The sequence below is a fragment of the Myxocyprinus asiaticus genome, chromosome 29 (assembly GCF_019703515.2).
Source record: "Myxocyprinus asiaticus isolate MX2 ecotype Aquarium Trade chromosome 29, UBuf_Myxa_2, whole genome shotgun sequence".
In the NCBI taxonomy this organism is placed as follows: domain Eukaryota; kingdom Metazoa; phylum Chordata; class Actinopteri; order Cypriniformes; family Catostomidae; genus Myxocyprinus; species Myxocyprinus asiaticus.
In genome coordinates, this window is record NC_059372.1 from 13,443,736 (window position 1) to 13,465,871 (window position 22,136).

Genomic DNA, 22,136 nt, shown 5'->3' on the forward strand with positions numbered 1-22,136 from the left:
TTTATTCATCAGAAAATGGCCGCCGAGCTAGGCCTCAGAGCATGTCCAACAAGACTTGTGCTTTCGCTCAGGGGCAGGGCAACATATACGAGGAAGAACCCGATGTCCGTTCGAAATCCCAAATGGCTCCCGCACATGGAGCTCTAAATCTGGAGGCCGTTGAACTGGAACAAGTGTGAAGTCCAGCTGTCTCAGCCAGACCCTTGTAAAGTTTGGAAAAAAACACATTAAAATTGCTCTGAAATTTACGCTGTATAAACAACGTCCTTACGTGTTCAACACTCAAAAGGGAGGATTAATAATCCTCGATTCGACATGAGTCGCTGGAACAAACACGGGCTTAGACAAAATCGTGAACTGAAGAACAGAAAATCTGACTCAATGGCACCAAAGCGAGTGCTTTTATGGAGCCATGATGTAGCTCCCTAGGGGCGTCGCTTAAGCCCCACCCAGCCAATAAATTGTTGTGATTGTACAAGGGCTTCAGACCAAGTGACACTCAGGGCCTGTCCCAATGCGATTACGCAGCTCGAGTTCCTACGATTTCCTCTTTGGGATTCACAAAATTAATATCCATACAGCAAACAGAGGAAACAGAATATTGTTCACGTGGGATCAGCATTATAGTGACACTGCTGTTGTTGCACAGATTTTTTTGTGCCCATACAATCCTCAGAGCCAAAAGTGCACAGCACTGGTGAGATTTGCCCTAGTTTGCCTCCCCGATGTTTTTTTCTTGTCCATTCTTTCTGTAGTGCTGATTCTGACTTTGAAATCTTTCGATTCATGTTCAACACAACACATCTTCCTCTGTGCTTTCAATCTCCAGTGAATTGCCCAGTTCAAAATAGCCTTGTCTCTTCATTTTTTAATCTTTGTGAACATTTAACTGTTTATCCTGTAAAAACAATTATTGTAAAAAAAGAATGTTAAAATGTACATATCTTAGACAGTAAAATATACCTTAAATATATTTAAAAATATTTTCTTCTTTATAAATTCAATGTAGTTAGATACTTCTTGTTAGTAACTTGTAGTGTAGCTAACTACTTTTTTAAAAGAGCAGCATGACTGTTGTTTAACTTCTGTATTTTAAGTAATGAGTATCTTGTAGCTTAAGATGTAGCTCCCCCAACACTAATTTGCTGTGAAAATTGATTTTTAAGAAGGCAATAATTTTTAATAAACTTTTAATTTTAAATGGTGAGATAAATTAATTGTAATTTTAAGTACAAATATTTCATTGTGGTGTTCAGGGCGGAGCCGAGTGGCATCTGGGCAGAGCGAGGCCAGGAATATTAATGGCAAATGACTTCCACCTGCACGTCACACCTGCCTCATGTTCCAGCGAGGGGAGGTGGGAGTATTTAAGGAGAGGAGACAGCAGCAGATGGGAGAGAGATGTACGAAGTGTCACATATTCCCTGGTTTTTTTCTTGAGTTTTATGTTGAAATTCTGGTTTAGTTCCCTGTTCCTGTTTCCTGTTAGTTTTGTAGTCCTTTGTAGTTTCTTTTCATGATTGGTTTTCCCCTGATTGTTTCCCCAGGTGTTCCTCATCCCCTTGTTTTCCCTTGTGTATTTAAGCCCTTGTTTTCCCCTGGTTTCTTTGTTATTCTTCATCTGTATTATGCTGTGCTTTGTTCCCTGTTTTTTGTTTCATTATGGTTTACTTTGCTTTTATTAAAGCAGGCTGCATTTAGATCCTCATTCCTCTCCTGTCTCGTCACAGAAAGAATGACCAAGAAATATATCTAGCGGCCATCAGGATTCTACTCCTTCAGCAAGGTCCGTCCAGTTGAGGATCACGCCCATGAGTTTTTAGAGCTGGAAAATGTAGTGCACTATCCAGGTGTTTTTTTTTCCGGGCCGGTCTGAATAGTGCACTGAGGGAACTCATGCCTCCGGCTGATCCTCACTGGATGCTTGGCGATTATGTGGAGAAGGCTCTGGAACTTAGCGGTTCCCCTTATACAGTGGATTATGGTGGGAACCCCAGGCCAAAACCTGCTTCCACGGCCCCTGTCTCCACGTTGTATGATCTGCCATTGATGTCAGTGCGTAGGTCCATGAAGACCCTACCTCAAAAATTGTCTAAGCCCACGCCTGCCACGGTCAACGAGGCAGCACCCACGCCTGCCACGGTCAACGAGCCAGCGCCCACGCCTGCCATGGCCAACAAGTTGCCAGCCTTGCCTGTCCCAGAGCCAGCATTGCCAGCCTCGCCCGTCCCAGAGCCAGCGTTGCCAACTTCGGCCATCCAGAGGAGGAGGAAGAGAAGTTTCCGTTCCCAAGTCTCATCCGATGTACACGACCACGGCGGTTGTTCCCGAGTCTCCTCCCGTGCCGACGACCACAGAGGTCATTCCCAAGTCTCCTCCCATGCCCACGACCACGGAGGTCGTTTCCGAGTCTCCTCCCATGCCCACGACCACGGAGGTCGTTCCCGAGTCTCTTCCCATGTACATGACCACGGAGGTCGTTCCCGAGTCTCTTCCCATGTACATGATCATGGAGGTCATTCCCGAGTCTCTTCCCCTGTTCACGACCACGGAGGTCTTTCCTGAGTCTCATCCAATGTTCACGACCACAGAGGTAGTTTCCGAGTCTCTGCCCACAACCACGGAGGTCATTCCTGAGTCTCCGCCCATGCCCACTACTACGGAGGTCGTTCCCGAGTCTCTGCCCATGCCCACGACCACGGAGGTCATTTCCGAGTCTCTGCCTACGACCACGGAGGTCGTTTCCGAGTCTCTGCCCAAGCCCACGACCACGGAGATCGTTTCCAAGTCTCTGCCCATGCCCACGACCACAGAGGTCATTCCTGAGTCTCTTCCCATGTTTGCGACCATGGAGGTCATTTCCCATTCATCCAGGACTCTTTGTCTCGAGCCTCCCACGGCTCCGCCTTCCACGGCTTGGCCTCTTGAGCCTCCCACGGCTCCATCTTCCACAGCTCCGCCCCAGAGTCTTCCACGACTCCGCCCCTGGAGACCATTTCCCCAGCGTCTCCGCCCCCGGAGACCATTTCCCCAGAGACCATTCCTCCTGCGGCTCCGCCCGTTCCCCCAGAGACGACTCCTACAGTGGCTCCGCTGCCCGACCCTGTCCTGTGGCTGCCTCCCAGGCCTCCTGGCCCTGTCTCGGCCCTAGGGCCACCTCCCAGGATTCCTGACCCTGTCTCGGCCCTGCGGCCGCCTCCCAGGACTCCTGACCCAGTCCCCACCTTGAGGCCATCTGCCTGATCTGCTCTGGTCGCCTGGCCATCTGCCTGATCTGCTCTGGTCTCCCTGGTCTCCTGGCCATCAGCCTGATTTGCTCTGGTTTCTCTGGTCTCCTGGCCATCCACCTGATCTGGTCTCTCTGGTCTCCTGGCCGTCCACCTGATCTGGTCTCCCTGGTTTCCTGGCCGTCCGCCTGATCTGCTCTGGTCTCCCTGGTCTCCTGGCCATCCGCCTGATCTGCTCTGGTCTCCTGGCCGTCCGCCTGATCTGCTCTGGTCTCCTTGGTCTCCTGGCCTTTTGCCTGATCTGCTCTGGTCTCCCTGGTCTCCTGGCCGTCCGCCTGATCTGCTCTGGTCTCCCTGGTCTCCTGGCCGTCCGCCTGATCTGCTCTGGTCTCCCTGGTCTCCTGGCCATCCGCCTGATCTGCTCTGGTCTCCTGGCCGTCCGCCTGATCTGCTCTGGTCTCCTTGGTCTCCTGGCCTTTCGCCTGATCTGCTCTGGTCTCCTTGGTCTCCTGGCTGTCCGCCTGATCTGCTCTGGTCTCCCTGGTCTCCTGGCCATCCGCCTGATCTGCTCTGGTCTCCCTGGTCTCCTGGCCGTCCGCCTGATCTGCTCTGGTCTCCTTGGTCTCCTGGCCTTTCGCCTGATCTGCTCTGGTCTCCCTGGTCTCCTGGCCATCCGCCTGATCTGCTCTGGTCTCCCTGGTCTCCTGGCCGTCCGCCTGATCTGCTCTGGTCTCCCTGGTCTCCTGGCCGTCCGCCTGATCTGCTCTGGTCTCCCTGGTCTCCTGGCCGTCCGCCTGATCTGCTCTGGTCTCCCTGGTCTCCTGGCCGTCCGCCTGATCTGCTCTGGTCTCCCTGGTCTCCTGGCCATCCGCCTGATCTGCTCTGGTCTCCTGGCCATCTGCCTGATCTGCTCTGGTCTCCTGGCCGTCTGCCTGATCTGCTCTGGTCTCCTGGCCGTCCGCCTGATCTGCTCTGGTCTCCCTGGTCTTCTGGCCGCCTGCCTGATCTGCTCTGGTCTACTTGGTCCTCTGAGCCTACAGCGTCACCCTGGCTCTCCATCCCTCCAGCTCCGCCTTGGTTTCAAGCCTCCCTGACTTTGCCTTGTTCCTCTACTCCCCTTGTGCACCCCCAGAACTACCTGTTTTTTTTTGTCCCCCATGCCCCATGGACAATTTGTTTTTGTAGCATCAGGAATCCGCTCCTTAAAAGGGGGGGCTCTGTCACATATTCCCTGTTTTTTGTCTTGACATGTTGAAATTCTGGTTTAGTTCCCTGTTCCTGTTTCCTGTTAGTGTTGTAGTCCTTTGTAGTTTCTTCATGATTGGTTTTCCCCTGATTGTTTCTCCAGCTGTTCCTCATTCCCTTGTTTTCCCTTGTGTATTTAAGCCCTTGATTCCCCTGGTTTATTTGTCAGTCTTCATCTGTATTATGTTGTGCTTTTGTTCCCTGTGTTTTGTTTCATTATGTTCTGAGTTACCTGGTTTACTTTTGTTTTGAAAGGCTGCATTTAGATCCTCAATCCTCTCCTGTCTCGTCACACAAAGCTTGTCCACATATTGAAGTGTTTTTATGATTTGACGCAGCTGGCTGAAAAGCAGTGCGTGTTTGTTTCTTTGTACGCTGAAAAGTGTCATTAAATGTCCGTGTTTGTCAAGCCGTTCCCAGCTTCCTCCTTACCTTCTTAATTGTTACATTCATGTACTAGTCTTTTAACTAATGAGTTCATAAAAGCTGCATACAATCTAACTTTTTTTTTTTTAATTGGCAAAATGCTGTTTTAAATAGGTTTTGGAGAATATACTGTACAGAAGTGTCTCACCTTTAAGCTCTGAAAGTGTTTTTAAAGAAAATGAAAGGCTTATAACTCGACTAAAACAAGGAAGGTCAAGTAATTGGTATCATTGTAAAGAACTTTTCAAATGTTTTAATGATATAGATTATGATACATTCTGAGACTCTTAGCCTAAGAAACTGCTGAATTTTTTACCCAAAAATGTACTTTTTCTTATTTGACATTATATATCTCTGGGTGTAAATAAGGTTGCTCAAAGAAAACTGCTTTTGTTTTGTTCCCAATCATGTCAACTGTATCTGTTAATACGACAAAGCAATAAAGTTATAGCATTACTAAAATAATTTATCATAGTGTACAAAAACGTCACCAGTTGTCCTAAAGCCTCTCCAAACAAATAAAACATAATTGTATGTAAACTAATTACACATGCAGACACAAAAATGATTAAAGTTATGCATAGCATGGAGACATGATTTTAGTAGATTTCACAGAATGAGTGCCTTTTTACTCTGAGACTATATCATTGAGTCTGTGTCATTTACTTGCCGCCATCTCCTGGTGGCCATATGTAACATTGTGCTTTGTGTGGATTATCTAATGATCTGTGCATCCGATTACCTTGTGTTAGTTTGAAAGATAATCACCTCCTCTAAATAATGGTATGTGACAATTTATGTTCCATTTATTTTTGTGAAGTTATAAGTGAAAACACGGCATATAAGCAACACCAACACAATTGACAAATAATTATACTTAGCTATTACTCGCTATATTTTTGTCTGTTGGCTGGTTGTATTATACTTTTTGAGAGCTTTCCAACAACATATGACACATAGCTATTTAATCAGATTGATGTTTTTACTGATTGCAGTAATATGTACAAATGTAGTGCAAATGTTTTTTTGTTAATAAATTATCAAAACGGAACACTTCTGATCTGTCTGCAAATTTCAAAGCACTTGTTCAGTTTTGGGCCCTGTGATGGACTGGTCACCTGTCCAGGGTGTTTCCCTGCCTTCAGCCCGAGACAGCTGGGATATGCTCCAGCACTACCCGTGACCCTGCATAGGACAAGTGGCTATAGAAGATGGATGGATGGATGTTCAGTTTTTGTCATAATACCTGCATGCATTGGAAAGTACAACTTCTAAGGTTTCAAACGATACCTATTTTGTGTTGGTCAAGACTGTAGTTGCTAATATTTTGAAAATTAGTTTTTTTAATGTCAACTACCCATATACAGTTAGAAACTGTAAAATATACAGTCACCAAAATGCCATCCTGTAATATCATCACTGTACTTTTGTGGTAAAATCAACCCTATCTTATGAGAAATCTTTAGAATAGTACAAGATGGCGAATTCGTATCAATTCGTACAAGTTAATTTGTACAAAGTCGTCCGAGTTATACACCCACCAATGAGAGACGTTTCCCTCGTGTCCTTGTAGTTCGCAATGTTCTGTGTTAATCCAAAACTGTGTTTTCGTAATTTTAAACCCTAACCCAAACGTCATCCCTAAACCTAACCATATAGTGTAATACCTTACCCTATCCAGAGCATTAACATAATCATAATATTAATGTTGAAAGGCCTGATGTGTTATATGGAAGAAAGCTACACATCCGGGTTCCAATCGCATTTTTGTGAAGTGCATGTGACTGTTTAATGTATAAGTCGTATGTTTTTGTACAAATTAAGTCATAACAATTGCTAAAATTCTGGCATCCTTGTTGTAAATTTAACAAAAATATATTTTTTTTGTGTAACTTTGACTTCCTCTGCTTAGCTCTGTGCCTTAAATTTTAAACCAGCTCAGCTTTTTTCTTCTTCCAAAGCTCTCTTATATCCTTATCTCTCTAGGTATCTTTTGATTTTACCCAGGCTATCCCTCATGCTATCCTTGCTGTTTCAATTTCTCTCATTCCTTCTCTGTTTCACTCTCAAGATATATTTTATTTGCTCCCTCTTTTCCTTCTAAAACTAAAGCTTTCTCCCTTTCCATTTTCTTCCTTCCCTCAGATTTTCACATCTCTATTCTGGTCTGTCATTTTCTATTTTCCTTTCTGCTTCTTTCCCTTTTACTCTTTTCCAGTGTTTTTTCTAATCTCTTTCCACATTCTGTACACACACATACACACTTACACACCCCATTCATCTCATTCCGGTGATTGATTTCGATTGGACAGGGTGATCCTTGGGCGACTGCAGATCGCATCGTTTTTATCCTCCACTTCTTCTGTCCCCATACTCTCTCTCTCTCTCTCTCTCTCATTCTCTGTGTGTGTGTGTAATTTCTGTGTAGTGCAGCTGTGCTCAGTTTGGTTGCTTGAGCTGCAAACTGCCTCAGTCAGCACATACTCTTTAGAGATAAGAGGAAATGGGGGAGCGCAAGAGATAAAGGAATAGAGGTAGAGACTGTGAAAGGAGGTGGAGAACTAACTGAGAAATCCAGTGTTTCCCTGCAGTTGTGACCACACAGATTGGTGTCATTTATCCTGTGTGAGTTCTAGTAAATGCACGATTATATGAAAGTCACAAAACCTGTCAAGAACATGCCTGGGTCATATTTAGCCCCAAAATTAAGAAAAAAATTGTTGTTTTAGAAACAATATGATTTTTTGCATTGTGACATTTTATAACTAAGTTTAATGCACAGAAAATAAGGATATATTTTTTAAATTAAGAATTTTTATATCAAAAATCATTACCCATCTGTTTTCTGTATGCACTGTATTGCAATTTCTATACTGTTTTTGTACATTGTCTCTTGTATCTCATTGCATAGTGAACAGTGTTTTTGTTCTGTATTGTATATATTGTTCTATAGTGCTTTGTACTGTATTGTATATTGTATTGTCTTACAAATATTACTGTAACTGTACATTTGCTAATGTGCACTTTATCCCATGTATTCTACCTAGCTGTACCTACAACACTTTCCACTGGACTTGCTGTGTGGCAATAAAAGATACTATTCTGTTCTATTCTATTATGGTTGTATTGGTGTTGCCTTTAATTTATGCAGTTTTAAAAGAGGAAAAACAGTATCACACAATTAAGAATTTAATCACCTCTGATAATAATGGGAATAACAAAAAATATTAAAGCAAAACACATTATGGTATAAGAATTTAGAGTGAAAATTTTGCTTAATTGTCATGAAAATACTGTCGCAATGCAAATAATCTTAATAGTCCTTCAATAGGCTTAAGTTTCTTTATGCAAAATATAATTTCTTACTTTTGTCTTCTTTTAATTTTCAGGTGATATGCAGCCTAGATATGTTTTCATGAGATTAGAGCTAAATGCACAATATGGAATACATACAAATACACAAAGAATCAAAATCCCAAGTGGAGACTAAAAATGAGAGAGAGAGAGAGAGAGAGAGAGAGAGAGAGAGCGAGCAATTGAGAGAGGGATAGATATGTATGTACGGATATGTATGCATTCTAATATGTCAGTGTTTTCAGCTTTTTTCTTTTCTCTGTTACTCATGTCTGCACTCTGTTATAGCATTCTCTTTTAAGAAGAGACAACAGTTTACTTCAGAGATGATTATTTTCTGAAGTGGAAGGTTGGCAAGGGGATTCTAACTACAGATTGCTATTGTAACTCAGACAAATAGTCTACAAGTGTATTTTCAGCCCTTTAGTGCTGTTGCTAAAACCTCCTGTAATCACAAAGTGTGAATCTTATTACAATTTATAGCCAAAACAACCCCTCTCCTCTCCTCCCCTCTCCTCTCCTCTAGTCTCCTCTCCTCAGTATCCCTCCTTCTTAGTTCTATTAACCCACGTCCTCTGCATTTGAATATTCTATTCCTTTCAGGTTTGCTGTTAAACGGAGCAGCTTTCAGTATTGAACATGCTGCAGAAATTACTGTCGATATACAGCATTGCTAGGGCATTGCAATCTGGTTGCAAGGCAGTTGCAAACTGGCTTAAATTTAAAGAGCTCACCACCGAGTCTCTGTGATATTCTGGTCCCTAAGCTTAGCTCTCTCCTTCAGTGTAAGTCTATCAGATTTGTATGCGTTTTTTTATTGTTTGGAAGGCGATAGATATCAGTGATAGTAATTGAGCAATAGTAATAGTGATGCTTGCCTTAGCAAGCACCACAAATGTAATAACAATAGAAGTCTATCCACGGTCCCTGCCATGATTTGAAAAGCATTACTAAACATTTGTATGTGTTTCTGTGTTTTCATTGACCATGAAAACCCAAAACAATAAAAGAAAATCATTAAGAACATTTTTGTTCTCTTCCAAAATCCCAACAGGTAATGAAGGAACCATGTGGGCATGAGAGCTTCTCTGTGCATTTCTGTTTATATTACTCACATGGCGGATATCGTAGGCCATCAGGATGAACTTCTTATCAGCAGAAACCTGGAACCTCATGGATTTCAGATCCTAAAACAAGAATCAATACCAAGTATAAACAAACTTGACCTTTGATCTTATGTTGGGTTCAAAGATAGATCTGAGATATACTGTCTATTACCATAATACAATAATTTTGACTCGTCCCTCAGTTTGCAAAAAAAAAAAAAAAAAAAAGAAACGAGACGGAAAACAAAACAAAAAACGAGACAAAACCAAACAAAAACAACATTTGTTAACACTTATATTAATTTTTCTAAAAAAATGTGTTACTTGAGTTGTAAAGTTGTTTAAATCGTCCTTTTATTTGTGGGAATACTATTGTAGGCGTATGAACTTCTGATTGTGTTATGAACATAATTCCTATCGGTGGAGTTATCTTCAGGAAAACAGTCCCTTACTGGTATCACTGTGCATATCATGCCAAAGGTACTATATTTAATGGCATTACATGGTCATGACAAGAGTTGAAATACTGGATGTAACTTTACACAGACAAGGATTTTATCAGATTAGTCTCATGTTAAGATGACGCATAAAGTCTTGTGACTATACTTTCAAAACAGCGTGTATTTTTATCACAGTGCACTGTCTTGTACCAGAGTCTTTCATTGTAAGTGCATCATTATAAACATGTTTGAGAGACAAGCTCTATTTCGCTACAGAAAATAATTTTGACTCAAATCAAGCTTAACCTGTAATGAACCCGGAATGTACCTTAAAAAACAGTTTACAAATCTCTGAATCCATTGTGTGCACAAAATGAATAAACCGTGTTGCTGGGACATGGATGCAGTGTGAGTATAACAGTGTTGACAGTGTGTAAAGGGGCTTTAGAAGAGAAATCTCCACCATCTTGACAACATTGTATTGAGCATCTAAGGCAATGACCCATATATGTTTCTCAGCATCACCCAGCTCCAGCGTTCAAAGGGCTGCCCTGCTGAAACAGTCTCTTTGAAGACATATGCTACGGGATCAACTGGGGATAAGTGTAGAAAAAAGAGAATACAACAAAAAGCTTTAACTGTCAGAGCCTAAGAACACTATTTGCTCTTTCTTTGCTCACTTTATATCATTCTGATTGTTACTACAAGACGTTTAGCAACCTTTCCATACCCCCTCTCTCTCCCTCCACCCTACTAGTGACCCCTTTGTCAGGCTCCTTAAGAATTGAGCTAATGGAGTTGTATATCTTGTCTTGGTCACATGCCTCAAGGGGGTTGTAATTCTGCAGAGTGCTGCACTACGCTGGTGGTCAGAGGTTTAAGATGAGGACAAGAGTAAATATGGACTTTATTCAGTATGTTAAGTATCTCTGTGGATGGGACAAATGTATTGTGGTCTTTAATGTGAATATGTGAATGCATGCATGTGTACGTCAGCATACACTAACCAAGGTGCTGTTGTCCAGCAGTGTGGTGGTTAGATTGGTGTTGAGATTATGGATTTGAACGTGACCCTCCCGAGTGCATAGTGATACCTCATTCTCTGAAAGAAACAGATATTAACAACCAAAGCTTAAGTTTCAAACTAGGCCAAGTCTATTTCAACATTCAACCTGTACAGAATCATTTTAGTGTCACAAGTTAAACACAACATGAAATCAATATTAAGGCCATTTACTTTCTTAGTAAATCAAGTCAATTAACTGGTGTCAGTTACAGCATCCATTAACTAAAATGCAGTAAGTACAATGCAGAGGTTTCACCATTTAGCCACTTTGCACATGGGTCGTGAATTTTGAAATCTTCACTCTCCAGGTTCTCCAAAGTGAGACGAGACAGCAGCAGGAGATGAGATTCGTCTGAAATACAAGATCAGACAGTCAGTTAAGGACAAAAACAACCTAGAGGACAAACCCTGCCTGTACCAAGAATATCAAAGAGTTCACTTTCAACTCAATCACAATGTTCAATTTATATAAGGATTAGATTAGTCTGAAGACAAAATCATTAAGGGTGAAGTTTTTTTTTATGTTAAAACACAACTTTCTACTATCCCACCTTGAAGGGATAGTTCACCCAAAAATGAAAATTCTCTCATCATTTACTCACCCTCATACCATCCCAGATGTTTATGACTTTCTCTCTTCTGCAGAACACAAACAAAGATTTTTAGATGAATATCTCAGCTCTGTAGGTCCTTACAATACAAGTGAATGATGACCAGACATTTGAAACTCCAAAAATCACATAACGTCACATAAAAGTAATCCATAAGACTCCAGTGATTAAATCCATATCTTCAAAAGAGATATGATAAGTGTCACTGAGTAACAAATCAATATTTAAGTCCTTTTTTACTATAAATCTCCACTTTCACTTTCAAAATGTGAAAGAATGTGAAAGTGAAAATGGAGATTTATATATATATATATATATATATATATATATATATATATATATATATATATATATATATATATATAAAAAGACTTAAATATTGATCTGTTTCTCAACCACACCTATTTTATCACTTCTGAAGTAATGGATTAAAGATATGGATTTTGGAGTTTCAAAGCTCTGGTCATCATTCACTTGCATTGTAATGACCAACAGAGCTCAGATATCCTTTTAAAAACCTTTGTTTGTGTTCTGCAGAAGAAAGAAAGTCATACACATCTGGGATGGCATGAGGGTGAGTAAATGATGAGAGAATTTACATTTTTAGGTGAACTCTCTCTTTAATATACAACAACTATGAGTAAGCCATTTTGTACATTGACTGAAAATTTTAAACAGCTTAGCTCTGTGGCACTTCAAAACAATCTGACATAACATTGGCTCAACCAATGGCATGAATGTGGGGCGGAACTAACTGTTTGTCTGACCAATGAAGCACCGGAGAAGTGTTTGGAAAACCTGTTTGAAAACAGTCATAAATAGTTTTTTAATTCTGTTTGGTGATGCTAGTTGCGTGAAAATTACACAATTCACCTTTAAAGACCTCATGAAATCAGAATTGTTTTCTGGCTTTTATCCATGTCTATTATATCTTTGAAGCCACCTACAGTATATGCTAGTGTACTTTTAAAAGTTAACAAACTTTTAGCTTTTAGCTGATATATACAGTATTGTTCAAAAGTTTTAGGCATTTGTGAAAAATGTTGCATAGTGAGGATTTCTTAAAAAAATAATGCCATAAATAGTATCAATTAACATCATACAGTCCAGTAAACATAAAAAAAAAGCTAAAGCAATATTTGGTGTGACCACCTTTGCCTTCAAACAGCACCAATTCTCCTAGGTACACCTGGACACAGTTTTTCTTGGTTGTTGGCAGATAGGATGTTCCAAGCTTCTTAAAAAATTCACCCCAGTTTATCTATCTTTTTAGGCTGTCTCAATTGCTTCTGTGTCTTCATGTAATCCCAGACTGACTCAATGTTCAGTGTTCTCTGTGGGGGCCATGCTATCTGTTGCAGGGCTCCCTGTTCTTCTATTTGTAATGGGAATGTTTTGGAGTCTAAAATTGTTATTTCCTATTCACACACTAAAGCTGAAGATATAAATAACCAATTTAATGATTAATGTTTTTGTGAAACATCTTATGCCTAAGACTTTTGCACAGTTCTGTATGTACACATTTAAATGTACAGCCTTTCTCTTCTCGCCCAAAACGGACTAAAAATATTGATGATTCCCCTTGCAATACATATTTTTGTCCAATCAAACACTCTCTAGAATGAGAATATTCCTCCCCTAATACCATTTAAAACCGACTAGCAAGTAAAAATCATGGTTCATGACTGTGATGTAAATAAAGCCTATTGGCTATTTATAAGAACAAAACAAAAAAAAAATTATATGTCTCAAAAAATGTATATCGCTCAACCTCCCTGTTTCAATTTACATCAACACAGGAAAGAAAACTGCTCGTCAAACGATTTCATGAGGTCTTTTAACGGAGCAGGCTGTCTGGCTGGCTTTGTTTCATTGTTCCTGAATGTCCTTTTGTATTTGTTTTTGTGAATGGATGTCTCATATATTAGCCTTCCGGCTCTCACACAAGCTCTCTATAATCTTCTGTTGTTTTTCCCTTTTCCTACTTGTATGTTCCCTCTTTCTCTCCTTCACCCTGGCTTCCATTTGATCACCCATCTCATCTATTTTATTTTCCTTCAGTACTTTGGTCTCCTCCTTACCAGGGGTGAGCATAATAATGGAGAGGGTGACCAGGGACATGACCCCCAGTATAACCACCAAGGCGATCCCAATTCCCTTCCAATTCCGAGGTGGTCCTCCCGTGCTGCCTAAGTCCTGCTCAAAAAGACAAGAGAAAAGCAACTCATAGGACTTTTTTCTCTCTCATTAACATACACGTGCTCTCCCATTGCTGAGGGGGAATGTATTAGTGCTGCCTCATTTACAGCGCCTCAGAGCAGGCATCTCATGTGACGCATGTATTAGTGCAGCGAGCCTCTGTGGGAGAATGAAAGGGCTTCACACTGACAGAAATCTGTGTAATTTAGAATGATCCTTCAAAAAAACAGCAAAACAAATCCTCAAGTGAAAAATGAAAAGCTAATTGTGTCCTATATTTCTGTCATGTCTTAATTTCCCCCGAATGGTGCCTCATTTGACCTCTAATGGGGCTTATTTACATTAAAATGTGTGGCTTTCCTGTTTGGGGGGGGGGGGGGGAGTTCACATAAAGCCAGAAACATACATTACACAAATACACAAACAAGCATGCTTGCAAATGCACTGCAAGTGTGTGGTCCGGTTATACATACTTAGCTTGCGTTATGTACATACTTAACTTGCGTTATTGCGTTAATGTTGTGGTAACAAACTTCAGTACTCAAGGAGTTACCTTCAAATATATGTGCAACTAACCCAGAAATGTTATTATTTAGGTAGCTAGCTACAAACATGTTGATGTGACAGTTTCACTAGCTGGGTTTCAATCCACATATTTTTATGCACATTTTGAGATATTGCATAAAAACTGCTGGATGGAAACACCAAGATACAAATAAAGTCTCCAAAATGTGCTTAAAAAAAGTATACACTCGCTTGAGGTGGATAAAGTTTTTATTCAATAAGAAGAAATGAATATAAACTATGATGAAAACATATTTACCAAATAAACTCCAATTGAATTTACTAGGAATACAAGATGCGCATCAAAAAAAGTAATGTGACTAAATAACTCGCTTATAACTGGACTAACCAGCAGACCAAACACTGCAACTGAAATGTTGCTCTGGTCATCCTGAAATAACGGTGTCTAGAAAATCCAAACCCTGCATAGAGTCAAATACAAACTTGAACTGTGCCAAAGAGCAGATTAATTGACACTTTTGAAAAATATATTATAGATTCGCACAGCAAAGACATAAGGAATGTGGAACGCAAGAACTTTGAGACGCGTTGTCGCTCCCAGACATGAGACGAAGTTCTTTACAATGTTTTGCCTTTGTGCTCTAAACTTTTTTTCCGATTAACATTTTTTATTGATTCAACAATTAAATATACATAGCAGAACACACATATACAGAATCAATATACAACCACCACTATCCCGCCCCCCCCCCAATCCCCCACCCAACCCCCAACAACACCCCAGTGGTCACACAACCATAGACACACAACAAAAATTAATTAATTAATTAATTAATTAAAAAAATAATAATAATAAAACAATGTGCTTATTCTCCAAATTAATGACTGCCCCATCTCCCAAGATACAGAGTCTGGGGCAAAATAAAATTTGAGGGGCCAAAACCTCGCACATAAAACTCTGAATCCTCATCCAAAATTCTTGCATCTTAACACATCCCCAAAAGACATGGGTTGTGTTTCCATCTTCTATTTGACATCGCCAGCAGGTGGGTGTGTCTTTAAGACCAAGCCTATGCAATCTAGAGGGGGTCCAATAGACTCTATGTAAAATCTTAAATTGCATGAGGCGAACCCTTGCGTCTCTGGATGCAGATTTGACATTTTTTAGAATCCCAGCCCACTCTCCCTCCTCCAATACCAAATTTAGATCTTTCTCCCATTATCTCTTAAGAGAAGTTGAAGTTCCGTCTCCCAGACTCTGAATTAGCAGGGAGTAATACACCGATGTCTCATGACCTTTTCCAAAAGCAGTAATCACCTCTCCCAGAGTATCTGCCGCTTTAGGAGGGTGTACAGAGCAGGTGGCGCAGCTGTAAATACTTATAGAACTGAGATCTAGGAATCCCAAAAAGTTGAACCAAATTTTGAAAGGATCTCAACACTCCACTCTCATACAGGTCACCGAGTGTAGTAACCCCCCTCCCAATCCACTCTGACCAGCAAAAAGGGGACTTGCTGATGCATAGTTTGGGGTTCAGCCATATGCTCGAGGCAACATTTAAAAAAATTTCAGAATTAAACAGTCTGGACACCTTTGTGCATACTGATTTCAAGTGCGAGATAACGGGTAGTAACTTAGCTTCTCCGATTAATTTGATAGAAAGGCTCTGCAGTGGTGATATAGGGGCAAGAACTTCCTGTTCTATACAGAACCAGGGAGGGGCTCTCTCAGGTGGAAGCGACCAATGAGCCAAATGTCTGAGACCGAATGCATAATAATAAAATACAATGTTGGGTAGGCCTAGCCCACCTTTGTCAATCGGCCTATGTAACTTATTGAAATGTAATTTGGGATGCTTACCATTCCAAATGAAAGACTTTGCTATGCTATCAAATTGCTTGAAATAAGAGAGGGGGACATCTACAGGGAGAGACTGCAGTAAGTAATTGAATTTTGGAATACAATTCATTTTAATAACATTAACCTTCCCAATCATCGATAAATGTAATGAAGCCCACCTGCCCACATCGCTTGAAAACCTTTTTATTAAGGGGTCAAAACTAAATCACACAAATTTGCTGGAAATAAAATACCCAAATACTTAATGCCCTGTTTGGGCTACTGGAAAGCACCCGTCTGGAAAGCTGTTTCTGGACAGTACACTGTCAGAGCCAAAGCTTCAGATTTAGACCAATTGACTCTATATCTGGAAAACTTAGAAAAGGAATTAATAATTCTTTGGAGGCAAGGCATAGATCTACAGGGGTCAGATACAAATAATAAAATATCATCTGCTTAAAGCAAGAGTTTATGCGCCATACCTCCCGCCACCACCCCTGGAAAATCATCCTCCTTTCTTATCGCGGTTGCTAATGGTTCCAGGGCAAGACAGAACAATAATGGGGAAAGAGGGCAACCCTGCCGGGTGCCCCATCCAAAGTAAAATAATCTGAAATTAGTCCATTTGTTTGTACCACCGCTACTGGGTGTCTATAAAGTAACTTAATCCATCCAATAAATGTACTCCCGAACCTGTATATTTCCAAAACCTTAAAAAGATAATCCCATTCTACCATATCAAACGCCTTTTCGGCGTCAAGTGAGATGGCAGCGACCAGAGATTGTTCATTCGCCACTGACCATATGATATTGATGAGACGCCTAATGTTATCAGAAGAGCTGCGGCCCCAAATAAACCCCACCTGATCTATATCTATAAGAGATGTCATAACTTTACTTAATCGACTTTATCTAACTGGATCAGGGAAATTGGATGGTAACTTTTACACTCGCTTGGATCTTTGTCCTTTTTAAGAATCAGACTGATCCATGCTTGCGTCATGGTTGGCAGAAGCTTTCATTCTTTAATAATTCCATATAAATTTCTAGCAAAAGTGGAGCCAGTTCTGTAGCATAAGATTTGAAAAACTCAGCAGCAAAGCCGTCAGGCCCCGGAGCCTTGCCTGTAGGTAAGGCCTTAATAACCTTGCCAAGCTCCTCCAATTTTATCTCAGAATCAAGAGAATTTTTTTGCTCAGTCGTCAGTTTAGGGAGATCTAATGGTTTCACAAAGTTTCTAATATCTTCATCAGTAGACGAAGACGTGGAACTATAGAGATCAAAGTAGAATTCTTTAAAAGCATTATTAATAGCAATGGCAGAGTTAAATATTTCACCACCAGCAGATTTCACTGAGGGAATGGTAGAAAAAGACTCTCTCTGCTTTATATAGCTAGCCAAACGTTTTCCTGCTTTGTCCCCTGACTCACAGTATAGTATGACTGTCTTGCCCTGAATAACCAAAACTCCACTTTCTGCGACAAAATAGTATTATATCTGTCTTTCAATCGAGTCAATTCTCTGAGGCCATCGGATGACAAACGGCGCTTCAGCTCTGCTTCGGCATTTTTAATATTTCCTTCCAACTCCACGAGTTCTCGTGCTTTGGATTTTTTGATGAATGAGGCATACTGTATGATCCGACCCCTAAGAACCACCTTAAGTGCCTCCCAAGCCACGCCCACAGTGGATACTGAGGACCAATTGGTCTCCATATAAACACTGATTTAAGCCTTTAGCATTTGTTGGAAATCAGGATTTTGCAAAAGGGACACATTAAGGCGGCAACTATATGATTTCTTTTTCTCCGTATGTGGCACCACCTCTAAACTCACCAGGGCATGATCTGAGACTAAGATATTTCCAATTGAGCAATCCACAACAGATGAAATGAGGGACTTGGATATAAAAAAAAGATCTATTCTAGAATAAATCTTATGGACTTCAGCTAAAACAATAATGACTCTTCCTAATTTATCTTCAATCTGTTTGAGAAATTTTAACTGTAGATGTTTATTTACCAATATAATGACTCCCTTGCTCTTACTTGAGCCAACACTAAAGAAAACATGTCTACCTCTTCCCAAATTTTTTAGCTTCCTGCGGGGAAAGGTGTGTTTCTTGTAGAAACACTATATCATATTTCTTATGTTTAAGAAAAGTAATAACCTTCCTTCTTTTTATGGGGTGCCCCAACCCATTTACATTCCATGTGGAGAGAGATAGTACACTCATATTAACAACTGACATATTGATATAATAAAAATAAAAAAAACTGTGTGTCAAAAACAAAATTATACAGACCACTTTCCCCATTAGTGAAACAATCAAACCCCAAACTTCCCCCCGAACAAAACAAACAGAAAAAAGAAAAACGTGCGCATTAACCCCGCACACGAAAGCGCTAACCAGCGACAATCCCTCTAAACTCAAAAGGTCCATGAACACCCACGAGCCCCCACGATAACTTTGCCATCAGATTGCTCAATTTTGCCTCACAAATTTGTGAAGCAAAATTACATAACAGAAAATACTTTGTAAAATAACCCCCAGCCGAAAGGAAGAATGAACACAGAACATGTAGATTAAATCACAGAACTGTTTTAAAAGTGTGATCCTCCACAAAACAAATTTCAGCTGATATAAAACCGTTCAGTTTCACAGATAGACAAACGAATGTTCAGTAAGCCAGCCGTTATGAGTTCAGCGGACGACGTAATCATTCCAGTGTCCCGTAAATGGCACAAGCTCCAGCCGCTAGGCGGAGCCAACACAAAAAGAAACAATACCGACATCTCGGTTCCCCGGATGGTCAAGTCAATTCACTCGGAGGCCGCATAAAAGTATACAGGTGCATCTCAATAAATTAGAATGTCGTGGAAAAGTTCATTTATTTCAGTATTTCAACTCAAATTGTGAAACTCATGTATTAAATAAATTCAGTGCACACAGACTGAAGTAGTTTAAGTCTTTGGTTCTTTTAATTGTGATGATTTTGGCTCACATTTAACAAAAACCCACCAATTCACTATCTCAAAAAATTAGAATACATCATAAGACCAATAAAAAAAACATTTTTAGTGAATTGTTGGCCTTCTGGAAAGTATGTTCATTTACTGTATATGTACTCAATACTTGGTAGGGGCTCCTTTTGCTTTAATTACTGCCTCAATTCGGCGTGGCATGGAGGTGATCAGTTTGTGGCACTGCTGAGGTGGTATGGAAGCCCAGGTTTCTTTGACAGTGGCCTTCAGCTCATCTACATTTTTTGGTCTCTTGTTTCTCATTTTCCTCTTGACAATACCCCATAGATTCTCTATGGGGTTCAGGTCTGGTGAGTTTGCTGGCCAGTCAAGCACACCAACACCATGGTCATTTAACCAACTTTTGGTGCTTTTGGCAGTGTGGGCAGGTGCCAAATCCTGCTGGAAAATGAAATCAGCATCTTTAAAAAGCTGGTCAGCAGAAGGAAGCATGAAGTGCTCCAAAATTTCTTGGTAAACGGGTGCAGTGACTTTGGTTTTCAAAAAACACAATGGACCAACACCAGCAGATGACATTGCACCCCAAATCATCACAGACTGTGGAAACTTAACACTGGACTTCAAGCAACTTGGGCTATGAGCTTCTCCACCCTCCCTCCAGACTCTAGGACCTTGGTTTCCAAATAAAATACAAAACTTGCTCTCATCTGAAAAGAGGACTTTGGACCACTGGGCAACAGTCCAGTTCTTCTTCTCCTTAGCCCAGGTAAGACGCCTCTGACATTGTCAGTGGTTCAGGAGTGGCTTAACAAGAGGAATACGACAACTGTAGCCAAATCCCTTGACATGTCTGTGTGTGGTGGCTCTTGATGCCTTGACCCCAGCCTCAGTCCATTCCTTGTGAAGTTCACCCAAATTCTTGAATCGATTTTGCTTGACAATCATAAGGCTGCGGTTCTCTCGGTTGGTTGTGCATCTTTTTCTTCCACACTTTTTCCTTCCACTCAACTTTCTGTTAACATGCTTGGATACAGCACTCTGTGAACAGCCAGCTTCTTTGGCAATGAATGTTTGTGGCTTACCCTCCTTGTGAAGGGTGTCAATGATTGTCTTCTGGACAACTGTCAGATCAGCAGTCTTCCCCATGATTGTGTAGCCTAGTGAACCAAACTGAGAGACCATTTTGAAGGCTCAGGAAACCTTTGCAGGTGTTTTGAGTTGATTAGCTGATTGGCATGTCACCATATTCTAATTTTTTGAGATAGTGAATTGGTGGGTTTTTGTTAAATGAGAGCCAAAATCATCACAATTAAAAGAACCAAAGACTTAAACTACTTCAGTCTGTGTGCACTGAATTTATTTAATACACGAGTTTCACAATTTGAGCTGAATTACTGAAATAAATGAACTTTTCCACGACATTCTAATTTATTGAGATGCACCTGTATACCATGACTTACTCAATCCGTCAACTTTATAAAAGACATCCTTTGTGTGAGCATGTAGATATTTTGCGGTCATCCGTAGTGTCCACTCTCAAACTGGCCGGGAACTTCAATGCAAACGTAATCTTTCATCAATGCAAAAGCTTCAAGGAAAGTGTTATTCACAAAATAAACTCCAGCCGCTAGGCGGAGCCAACGCAAAAAGAAACCAAAATTACGCCCAGCTTCCTCAAAAGCCAGAGTAAGTACAGCGAGTCAGACCCATTCATATGAGAAACATTTAATGGTTTACTCACCCATTGATTCAATAAAAGACATTGCCTGATTGGGACATGTAAATACTTTGAGACCGTCCTTCGTTTCTCGTCTCAGTTTGGCCGGAAACATTAGAGCAAAAGTGATCTTTCGCTGATGTAAGAGTTTCTTGCATTCCTTGAACTGATCGCGTTTCTCTCTTGTCGAACTTGCAAAGTCTGGGAACAAGAAAATATTATGATTCCTCCAAGAAAGCTTCCCTTTGCTCCTCACCTGGTGCAACACGAGATCTTTATCGGATGACCTCAGAAATTTGGCCAGAATCGATCGGGGCCTGTCTCCCTCAGCAGATCTGTGAGCTGGGACTCTGTGAGCTCGCTCGATTTCCAGCTTGTGGCCTGTTATGTCGAGCAGACTCAGGAAGAGCTCGTCTAGGAATTTCACCATATCTCTGCCCTCCTCACGCTCAGGAATTCCAAAAATTCTGACGTTATTCCTGCGGCTTCTATTCTCAAGATCTTCAAGCTTTTCAAGAATACGTTCCAGATCAACTTTGGTCACGGGCGGATTAGTGGTTAATTCCCTCTCCGAAGACTTCAAATAATCGATTCGTTTCTCAGCATCTGACACTCTTGTAACTAACTTGATCGACGTATTACAGTGAGATCCTCCAAGTCAGCAAGAACCTTCGTCATCATCACTGATAAGATGGACAACTGACGCTGGATTCCTTCTCCCGCCGCGCCATCCAAATCGAGTCCCTGGTCTGTAGGCCTGTCGGGCTTTCATCCTGAACACGTAAGTGTCTTTTAATGTCTCCAGAGCCCGATGATTTTGACTTCTTTGCCATGTTTTACCTCAAAGAGCAAATGTGTAACTGGGTGTATCGAATTTCGCCAAATTATAACATGAGAATAATAAAAAATTTAGCAAAGTGTGCAGAGCTCATCGTTCACACGTCTGCTTCTTGCATGGCGTCACGTGACCTCCTGTGCCCTAAACTTTGAGTATTTTATTAGTAAAAGAGTCACAGTAGCTACAATTTCTCCAGAAGTGACGATTTTGTTCTTTTGAACACATGGGATGGAAACACAGCTTTATTCAACTGTAACAGCGTTCGTATTTCAGGGTAAATGGAGGAGTCAGGAGGCAGCGGAAATAGTCAATATGAGTACTTTTATTACTCCTTTAGCATCAGCAAACATAAACAAAAAGGGCTCTTTGGGGCCAAATATACACACACATAAGTCAGTGAGAGTTCACACACAGCCGGCTATCTCTCTGGTCTCTCCTTCTGCCGACTGATGCACTTGTCTGCCTTTTCAGGTCTCCCTCCGCCACCACTATAACAAGAGACAGGTGTTAATGATAATGACAGCCCAGGTGATGAGCCTTACCGCTCTCCCTCTCCCG

At 41.1% G+C, this 22,136-nt stretch overlaps 1 protein-coding gene across 3 annotated transcripts in view; it reads right to left on the reverse strand.

Annotated features, from left to right (window-relative positions):
* LOC127419901 (inactive dipeptidyl peptidase 10-like) overlaps nt 1–22,136 on the reverse strand; it is an 85,356-nt gene that overhangs the window by 38,072 nt on the left and 25,148 nt on the right. The window contains exons 2-5 of one of the 3 annotated variants that reach the window (XM_051661711.1): nt 13,557–13,671; nt 11,121–11,216; nt 10,806–10,900; nt 9,368–9,439 (exon numbers count right to left, since the gene is read on the reverse strand). In XM_051661711.1, the coding sequence (XP_051517671.1) occupies nt 9,368–9,439; nt 10,806–10,900; nt 11,121–11,216; nt 13,557–13,671 (378 nt within the window). Of the gene's footprint in view, nt 1–9,367; nt 9,440–10,805; nt 10,901–11,120; nt 11,217–13,556; nt 13,675–22,136 lie in introns of those variants that run through there. The other 2 variants (XM_051661710.1, XM_051661713.1) reach the window with 2 other exon arrangements.